The sequence below is a fragment of the Prionailurus viverrinus genome, chromosome D1 (genome assembly GCF_022837055.1).
Source record: "Prionailurus viverrinus isolate Anna chromosome D1, UM_Priviv_1.0, whole genome shotgun sequence".
NCBI classification, from domain to species: domain Eukaryota; kingdom Metazoa; phylum Chordata; class Mammalia; order Carnivora; family Felidae; genus Prionailurus; species Prionailurus viverrinus.
This window is the reverse complement of record NC_062570.1, coordinates 61,899,677-61,910,044: the sequence shown is the minus strand read 5'-3', so window position 1 is coordinate 61,910,044 and position 10,368 is coordinate 61,899,677. Positions and strand designations below refer to the sequence as shown.

Genomic DNA, 10,368 nt, shown 5'->3' with positions numbered 1-10,368 from the left:
AGCATGGCAAGGATATCCATGGCCTGGACATAAATGTTATGAACATTCTAGACATGTTCAGAACATCTCTAGAATCTAAGCCAACAAAAAAGGTCTTCCTGTTTTTTATACTTTCTTTAGTGGTCAATTCTGTAATGAGTAGCATCTTTTTTCTTTATACATCAGAATATCTCATAAGATTATAGGTAAGAGCTTCTGGTCTGGGAGTCATTCTGTCTTTTTAAGGTGGCTTTGAGTCTCTCTTTTTGTCATTAAATTTATTTGTTAATCTCAGTTAAATTTAGAGAATGCAGTTTATTCCCCTGGTTACCTAGGCCTTGTGCATTACTTAGTCCCTGCAGCCTTTGTATTCTGACAATACTCACGTATTTGTAACTACACATACACACACACACACACACACACACACACACACACACACATTACACAGAACATATTTATCAGGCATTTCTGAGCAGTTAACCATGCAGGACCTTCAAACCCTAGCCCACATTTTTTTGCATTTATCAACTTGTGTAGGAACCAAGGATGGGGTCTTTGAAGGCAGGAAAAGAAGCACTCTGGCTCTCACTGTCTTTAGTTACTTCCCTCCCTTGCCACAGCTCTGTGTGGTCCTGAGCTCTTATCTATGCCCACAGTTTCTGACCCCACCCAGCTATCACCAGCACAAGTCCCTAGAAGGAGAAAAACACTGGATCTGTCTCTGTTGATTAAAAATAAAACAAAATGAAATAAAAGCCCTCCTCCAATCCCAGAAAACAAATACACTAACAAACCTAAGGAATAAGAAGAAGGAGAAGGAGAAGGAAGGAGAAGAAAGAGGAGAGGAAGAGAAACAAAATAAAAACAAAATCAATCAATCAAACAAAGACAGGAAAAGATTGGTGACATTAGGGCCTGAATGAGGCTGGAGTAAAGAGAAGAGCTACATTAGCCTGTTGGTCTAGGAATCTAAAAATACATTCTTTTCCCTCACAGGTGCCTCAAACTCAGTAAGATACAGGCTGTAGGAATTTGGTTTCAGAAAGAACTCTTCTGAAGCGAGAGTTAGCAAGGGCTACAAGGGGTTCAGGGGAGGAGCAATCACTAACTGTCCCACTAGGTCTACAAAAGAAAGGAAAGTGCCCAAGTTTCTCCTAATTCTGCATGGTAGATGATCTTGTTAATAGATGGGGTCTAACCATAACCATTACTGCTTCCATTTAAGCCCTGCTTACTTATCAAACCCTAAATGTATCCTCTTCCAGAGAGATGTAAATTTTTTGTTCGGGACACATGCTATGCTGCAGCTTTAATACTGAATATCCAAAGTACTGAAGATAGCATGTCTAACTTAAACAATCATTAACTGTTTTTTAGAATTCAAAAGTCACCAAGTCAGGAACTTCCCAATCTTCTAGCAGCAGACATGGAATCTTACCATAGTACTGGATCTTTTCCATCACTTCTGTATATAAGATACTAAGCCTTATACCTAGAAGAGCCACATTTGAATCAACCCTGGGTAGAACCTAAATACTGGGTCTATGCGTGCTTCAGAGGTACTATACTTGAGAAAGTTTATAAACCACTACTTGACTTAGGTCTTGGGTCAGAGCCTTGGACTATGAACCAATAACCCATGTGGTGCAATAAACTGAAGGGAAAAAAGATTAGAAAACACTGGTTCTAATCAGAGTGTTATTCCTTCAGAGTATTTTTTTCTTTGTTTTTCTTAGTTCATAGAATCCATTAGGCAATATTATTTGTGATAAACAAGAAAAAGAACAGGGATTTCCTGCTTTTGAAAATAAATCACGAAAATAAATGAAGGAACTTTACTCAAGGTCGAAAGCATCAAGGAAAGCAGGAAAATAAAGCTACATTTCAGAGGAAATGGGAAATTTATGACTTATCTAAACTGTCAGATTCCAGCTTTAACCTTCAAGGTCCATCATGTAGAAAAGTGTGCAATAACTGGCTGGTTCTGGTTTCCATTTCCTCTTCCTCTTGCTTATTTAACATCCACACATATCTCTGGCTATGCCCGAGGCACAGTGATCCCAGAGGCCAGTCAAGCAAGCCACCGATGTCCATGATGAGGTTTTGTAATAGTGGGTAATAGTGGGGTTCATGGGGTCCGGAGCCAATGACTAAGAAAGAATTCTTGAAGACATCTTTGGTGCAAAAAGATGATTTTATTGAAGCACAGGGACAGGACCCATGGCAGGAAGAGGTGCCCTGGGACCAAGAGGAGAGACTGGTTATATACTATGGGGTCAGGGGAAGTAAAGTTCCAGGGAAATTTCCAGTGAGATTTTCATATGCTAAAGAAGACTCACAGGATACTGGAGGCCTGGCTATTGTCAAGCTAGGGTTGTTTTTCTCTCTAGCAAAGCATTAACATTAAGACAGTAAGGAGTTCCTGGGGAAACATTTAACTCAGCCTGTCTCAAGTACTTGTCAATGGGCTGCAGGTTATAAGGAAATTTAGTTCTATCTGCCATGTTCTGCCTTTGTTTTCCACATCGCTATGGAGAGATGATGGAGACTTAGGTCCTGCAGGACTATGATCTCTATCTGCAAACCATTTGTTTTTCCCCTTTCCTTTGTTCTTGGGCAGCCAGAAGTACCTGAGGAATACCACACATATCCCACCTGGTGGGGGTGGGAGGGGGATTGGTTGCGGCCTTATGCTCCCTCGTCAGTCCATGTTGTAAGCTGCCAATGGGGAGAAATCACTCTGAAAATGCAACCCAGCTCTGGTTGACTCACCCACAGGCTTTGTGAGAGAGGTGCCAAGGAGGCAAGGGACTTAGAAACCAGCAGTGTTGCCTGATGTCAGTGTGGTCTTTTCTCTCATTCTTTCAGTGACTAAAAACTGTTCACTGGCATCCTTCATGGCAGCCACAAGAATCTGCTGCTACTCATGGTAACCAGTGTATTCTAGGCTGATGCAACACCTCCTAGAGCCTTTGATGGAAACCGTCTACTTATGTTATGAGAATACAAATTCAGATGCCTAATGGAAGCAGACTAACTGATAACTTCTTTAATAAAGAGTCCTACACAAGGGACCTGGGTGGCTCAGTTGGCTAAGCATCTACCTCTTGGTTTCAGCTCAGATCATGATCTCATGGTTCATGGGCTCAAGCCCCACTTCTGGCTTTATGCTAACAGTGCAGAGCCTACTTGGGATTCTCTCTCCTTCTGTCTCTGCCCGTCCCCTGCTCACGCTCTATCTCTCTCTCTTTTTCAAAATAAATAAATAAACATTAAAAAAAAAAGAATTGTACATAGCTTTTTGTGCCTTCAGTGGTTTATAAACCCTATGATTCTCCACTTTTAAAATTAAAAATAAAAAAATATTTGTGGTGAAGAATAACGTTTGAAGTAATTTTTCTCAGATAATACTATGAAAAAACATGCAGTGAGGCCAAAGACCTAGTTTACCTACCAACAGCGTAATTTATACAATTCACATTAATAGCACCTACACATATAATATTTGACTCATAGGATTTATACATGTGATAAATTAATTACCAAGACTTAAGAAAATATTTTACTTTTCCTTCCTGAAAAGAGGCATCTTAAATTTCTTAAAATCCTGCACAAAGCTTCTAAAAACAAAAGTGCTACAGAACACATAAGAGGCAGGAATTAATGTTGGTCAAATTTTGGAATTTCTTTTTAAAAATCCTTTAAACTTAAATACCTTAAGACATAACATGTTTTTTTTTACTTTATTAACTTTAATTTTATATGTAATAAATAAATATTGTTTGCTTTTTGATGATTTAATCTTTCTGATCTATCTGGATAATAATATCACTTATCTCTATACTTTTTTTTTCCAGGAAAGGGAGATAATAATCATGTTTCATAGGAGAAATGAGTAAAATGCTTCAAAATGAGCAGCTGAGGTAATTTAGTTTGAATCAACCAACACCCAAGCAGTAATGAGACTACATTCAGCCTACCTGACTCCAGAATCAGAATTTATAAGCCTTGCACTGAACTACAGATATCCCCTCTTTCAATCCTGTCATCTTTCCTGAAACCTTTCCCCACAGCTGTTAGTAGTAAGAGAGCACAGGTGGGCCAGATCCCTGGAGGCAAGCCAGATCTTTCCCAAAGGCCCTCATAGAGGATGAGATATGGGTCCTGCAGTGAGCACGAGGCAAGAGGGTGAAGATCAATCCCATACTCTGAATTTAAGAAAAGACTGGTGTCTACACTGAATCAGGAGGAGGGTGAACGTACTCATACTGTCTGCTTCAGAGAAAGGCATGTTTCCCAAACTCTTGGTATTAAGAGGCCTAGTTCTTATTCCCTGGGCTATGGCAATGTATAATCCTCATACCCAAGGTCTAAGGAAAGGGTCACTGTCCTCACACTAGATCTGTAAAAAATTTGCCTTGGGAACCTAGAGCCCTATCTCTGTTGATAATGAATTTCTTATTCACCCAGGGCTATTCTTCACTGAGTAGCTCTTTCTTGTCCATTCACTGGTCTTCTCCTTTAGTGATAAAATATCTTCTCTCTTGACCTAGAATCTTGTCATCCTAAGCCATATAGTCTAGCCCAGGGAGGTTTTCCTGACTTTTTTCAGAGGGGAAAGCTGTAAAAATCACAGCCCAAGCACACTGGTCCATTAAAGATTGAAACTGGATTAGGCAATTAGAGAATGCTTCTTCTCCAACATTCTTTACCACCTTATCAACAGGACTCCAGAATAACAACCGTGGATTGCAGCCAAAGAAGTTGCAAGGTGCACACTCTGTTTCATGATGAGAGTTTAGGGAAGCCCAAAGATAAGAGTGGCATCAGCAAACAAACAGGCAAACAAAAGGACACTAGAGGCATCTGAAGCCTCTGGCACCTATGGCCGCAGCAAACATTAAACCTACTCCAAATCCTAGCCTGATTAATCTATTCATTCGTCAGTTTGATCACAAGCCCTGGTTTTAAATCATTGCAGACTCCTTATCTGTCTCACCAATTAAAGAAGTGTAAGTAGGGCAGAAAATGAAAACGAGAGTTCAGGGAAATCTCAAAATAGCCAGTTTCTCCTGAAGTCACAGAGAAAAGGACAGAGAGAAGGTTCCTGGGAAGCCCAGGATGTAAGTTCATTCTGTCTATTCTTTCTATGAAATTACCCTTGGGTATTGTACTTTGGGATTGAAGTCTTAGTCATATTGTGGATCCCTTGTTACTCCATTCAGCTTCATGAAGTAACCATGTGTATGTTTTGTCAGCTTTAGAAAACTAAGAACCAGAGGCTTTGTTATAATCCACTCCTCAACTGAGTTAAAACTGGCTGAGATTCTGTGTCAACAGTTGTATTTTTTTCCTCACTCTGTTCTTGTCCCTGTCACCATCTTTAACCCAAATATTAAAACTGTCTGGCTAGAATCATTTCCCTATCTTGGGCTTAGCTCCTCTCTACATGTCTTTCTTGAAGAAGAAGAAAGGGAGAGGTGGATGTCATTTTGGAGGATCACATGGAGAGAGAAGAGGGTGAAAAGGAAATGGAAAATTGTGTTGAGGACAGAGGAGGAACCAATGCCTCAGGAACAACACACATTATCACAAGTTCAGTGTGCATTCTTCACTGCTGACCCTTTCCTGATCTGACTCCACCCCTGAGGGACACAGCTCAGCCTTGACCAATGATTTCAAAGAACTAGGAGGAACAAGGGGCCAGAAGGTCAGCAGTAAAGAATAAAAGGTGACCCTTTCCAACAGCAGCACATACCCGCTTCTCTCTCTGATCGCCTGTAAGTTCCCAGATCTGACATCATGGTGCATTTTACAGCTGAGGAGAAGGCTGCCATCACTAGCCTGTGGGGCAAAGTGAATGTGGAAGAGGCTGGAGGCGAGGCCCTGGGCAGGTAGGCACTGGGTTTCAATGCATGGGAAAGGATGGTGAATATGAGCCTGGCCACTTGCCTGGGAAATTCCTCAAGAGCTTTGAAAGTCTCTGATTTTCCACCTGCTATGGTCCCATCACATAGGCTCCTGGTTGTTTACCCCTGGACCCAGAGATTCTTTGACAACTTCGGCAACCTGTCCTCTACTTCTGCCATAATGGGTAACCCCAAGGTCAAGGCCCATGGCAAGAAGGTGCTGACCTCCTTTGGTGATGCTATTAAGAACATGGACAACCTCAAGGGCGCCTTCGCTAAGCTTAGTGAGCTGCACTGTGACAAGCTGCACGTGGATCCCGAGAACTTCAGGGTGAGTTCAGGAAATGTTCATGTGCTCTTTTTATACTTTCTACTTTGATATAGACTAACAAGAATTTCAGAAATAATGGGTCAAACTTGGTGTTAGAAGGACAGACCGCCAAAGGGCATGACCAGGACTACCTTGATTCAGGACTAGTGACAGTAAAGGCCTACTAGCAGCCAGGGTTTGCTTAAAACTTTTCAAGAACTTTTGTCAGAATTGAAACGACATCAGAGAAAAGAAGACTTGTTCAAGGAGGAATGGAATTTGGCATTTGATAAAGTTCTGTCTCAAGGAAGGAAGAAAGTCTTATTTTACATGGTTTCTGATGACTGAAGCGTGGGGAGAGATTTGGGGTGGGGGGAGTTTTGGACAGATTGTCACAGGAAAATACAACAACTTCTCCAAAATATATCCTATTACCTGTCAGTATTATTACCAAGTGGAGACTTGTCCCTGTCCTGATTGGAGACTTTAAATAAACTCACTGTGAGAACCCATGCCACCCTAAAATCCTGTTGTTATAGGAATTAGACAACTTGTAGATAAGAGGGAGGGAGAGATGCAAATAAAGATGGTGAGATGCAAGAGGATGGATATAGAGGTGGGTAGGGTGTTGAATGGAGAACTCATACACATTAAATTGAATTTAGGGACTAGCTTACCTGATTTCGTGCAGACACAACCCTTGAAGTAGTTTAAGGTATGGAGTTGGCAGGGACTGTAGGTATTGAACCACTTTTTCTGCAATTCTTTTCAAAAAATTGTACTCAATGTGCCTCTTTTTCATTTTGTCTTTCACCTACAAGCTCCTGGGCAACGTACTGGTGATCATTCTGGCTTCTCATTTTGGCAAGGAATTCACCCCTGATATGCAGGCCATGTGGCAGAAGCTGGTGGCTGGTGTTGCCACTGCTCTGGCCCACAAGTACCACTGAGTCTTCCTTCCAGTTCAACAGTGCTCTTTTGTGTCCACAGGGCCCTCCTTCTGCATATGGGGACTTGCGTTTGGCCTTGAGAGCACAGCTTCTGTTTAATAAAGTTCATTCTATTCAGTCATCATAAATGAATACTGTGTTTTCTGCATCTTTCACTCATTGGCTGAGGGGTGAGGTGAGACATAGGGAGAAATGAGAGCTCATTTGGGAAGTGTGTAGGGACTCATCAAAGGAAGATGGGTATTATGGGAGAATTCTAGAAGGTTTGGGTGTATGCTAGGATGGGGAAGATATTTTCTGGGTTAGGGAAAGGGTTAATTAAGCGAACAGGGATTTACAGGACAGTGTGGCATAAACTTACAGTAGAGGGGAATAAAGGCGATGCTAAGAAGTGCCTCAGAAGAAATCAAGATAGATTTGTGGTGTGTGTCAGGGTTCAGCTGTAAAAGCTTTGCATGGGTCTAAGGTCTCGGCTAGGGTTACTTTTTCAATTTGCTTTAATGTACATTTTGAATCAGCTAACTTATCATATGTCATGTGAGCCTGAATTGGACATAAGAGGATGAATTGAGGGATGGCTCAGAGTTTTCCAGAAAAATGTCCATTAACCAACAAAAGTCTGTTCTTTCCCAAAGGCTTGCATGGTCTCAGTGGGGAGCCACAGTGGGAAATCACTGTGCATTATTTTATAATCAAACATAACATATGCTAAAATAAAGCTGGCATTAGGATATTATATGAATTCGGGGGAGAGAAGAATGACCAAGGCTTCATGTAGCAGATGAGATAATAACAAAGGTTCATAGTCTAAAACCAGTAAATTAGGGCTTGAGCTAATTTCTTGCAGGAAAAGGCTTTCTGGAAGTAGAGGAGACAGTAAAATAGAGTATTAGTAAAGACTAGATAATCCAAGGCTTTGATTATAAAAATAAAAACTATTACTATGTTTTTGGCAAGAGTAAACAATAAATATCCTTAGAACTATAATGACTCAAGGAATAGGAGTTGGGGTGGGGGGAAGTTATCAGCTTAATGAACACAAAATGAATTCCAAATTGCAGATTAGATGTAGATGCTAATTCAGAAGAACAAACATAATGGCCTAAACCCAAGAAGAGCAGAGAGATCTGCAAAACATGAAGGAGGAGCAGAGGTCGAGTGAGGAAGAAACGGTGTCTGATTGGCTGGGGTGGATGAGAAGGAAGGAGGTGGTAGGGAATGACTGAAATCTCCCAGCCCTGGGGGATCTAACAAGAGGCTGTGCACTACCTTGGGGACCCCTGTGTGGGAATGGCAAGAACTGAATGACTCTTGAGGGAGTCGTTGTTATTTTACTTAGGGAGTCTAGACCTCCAGGCCTTGAGTCAAACTCTCATATCTGTTAGGTATTTCATTGCCCCTGCACGTTGATCAGAATTTGTCCTCTGAATTACCTTCTAATTTGGGTTTATGTCTCCACGATTTAGATGAGACACCAATGATTACATAGTTGCAGGTTGTCAACAACAGTGGTCTCTGAGCCTCAGTAGCCTCTCTTTATGCCCTTCAGCAAAGTAAACAGGAGCTGTTAGTGGTACTAAGCCTTTTACTTAGTCTGTCAGTCAGTGTCTCAGTCAACAACAAATGTTCATTTTTAATCAGCCTCATTTTCTCTTTCTTGCCCTCAACTTTTACGCTAATTCTGCATGTCTCGGGGTCAAGGATGGTGATGATGGAGTGGTGGGCAGAAGATACATTCTTTACCCTTTAAGGGTCTAGATTTTGATCTTGAAGTTGCCAGTCCAGGACTATTTACATGATAACAACTTCATAATTAACACACACACGTGCATGTGCACACATAGGCACACAGGTCTGGATGACTCCGATTTTTAATAGATGAAAAAAGGACTAATTGTTGTCAATAGGCAATAAAAGCCATGTGAGAAAAACAATGTTGTGATGGACCAGATATTCTTGAAATATTAATCTGGCTATGAGTACAGAGGTTAGGAGGTTATGTCATTGCCATGATTAAAATCCCGTAATGGCTTCTTACACTCTACCACTGAAGACAAGTCCTAAGTTATTAGGTTTAATGCTTCCTCTGCAACATTTCCTGCTTCTTCTTACCTTTACATATTACCTGCACCAGCCGATTATTCTTATCTCCAGCATCCCAAGGGTTTGTTGTACCTAACTCAGAGGTTTGGATTCCCTATTCCAGCTTTCAGATCTTTTATCCCAATATTTCCCCATGGCAAATTCCTTCTTTTTATTCTGGATCCAGCTCAAATACTACCTCCTCAGAGGGACTCATCCTGCCTGGTGTAATCATGGCTCTCCCTCATTAAGTTCAGATATTAATTTTTTCATAGCAAATGATATTAACTGAAATTATTTTGTAGATTGGCTTAATTATCCATTTTCTATATCTTCCATGCCATGTTATAAATGTTAAGAGGAAAGTTTTTTTCTCTTCCTCATTTATCTTAAGTCTCCAGTACTTAGAGCAATGATGACAGTTATTCAACAAACAGATATTAAATGAGGGTCTCAGAACACAAGAGAATGAGTGTTTGAAAAGAGTAATTCTCTAGTAGCAGAAATTCAGCTTTCATGTAGTAGGTTGAGTTCTTTAAAATTTAGAGTATCCTGTAAGTAACATGGAAGTGGATTTTCTAGTGTTATTCGTTTAAAGAGCAATCCTAGGGAGAAACAAACAAGCCAGTTTCCTAGAACTCTACAGGCAGGAGTAATAGACCCTGAGAGAAAAAATAAAATAAAATGAACCATTCCCTTTCCCGCTGAAAGTGAGCACTGTCTGGTCCTATAAATGCTTGCTTGAGATGCTTGAGACCAAAGTACCATAGGTTACGGGGACAGTAGTGTGTGGCATCCTGTCAGTGAAGATTGCTTCTGCTTACTAGAAATAAAGAGAAGTTAAACATAGCAAGCAAGGGTAGATCCAGCACATGCCAGAGACAACTCTCTTAATCTGCAGCCCATCCCACGGAATCTTCAACTACTCTCTGCATTGAACAAACACTGGCACCCTTCTCCCCCAACCAGCCTGAACACCTGTGTGCTCAGAGACAAATTGGAAAATACATGGAATCTTCCAGACTGCTGCCAGATGACTCCAAGGGAATATTCTGTTACTTAGGTAAGTAAGGAAAATGCTTAAATGGATTAAAAGACTATATAAAATGGATTAAAAAACACTGGAGTAACATCC

General features: G+C 40.9%; 1 protein-coding gene across 1 annotated transcript; it reads left to right on the top strand.

Moving 5' to 3' along the window:
* The first annotated feature begins 5,749 nt into the window (after nt 1-5,749).
* HBE1 (hemoglobin subunit epsilon 1) lies at nt 5,750-7,231 on the top strand. Its single transcript, XM_047878396.1, has 3 exons — nt 5,750-5,876; nt 6,000-6,222; nt 7,023-7,231. The coding sequence occupies exons 1-3, from the start codon at nt 5,785-5,787 to the stop codon at nt 7,149-7,151; spliced, it is 444 nt and encodes a 147-aa protein (XP_047734352.1). The 5' UTR covers nt 5,750-5,784; the 3' UTR covers nt 7,152-7,231.
* Nucleotides 7,232-10,368: the final 3,137 nt, after the last annotated feature.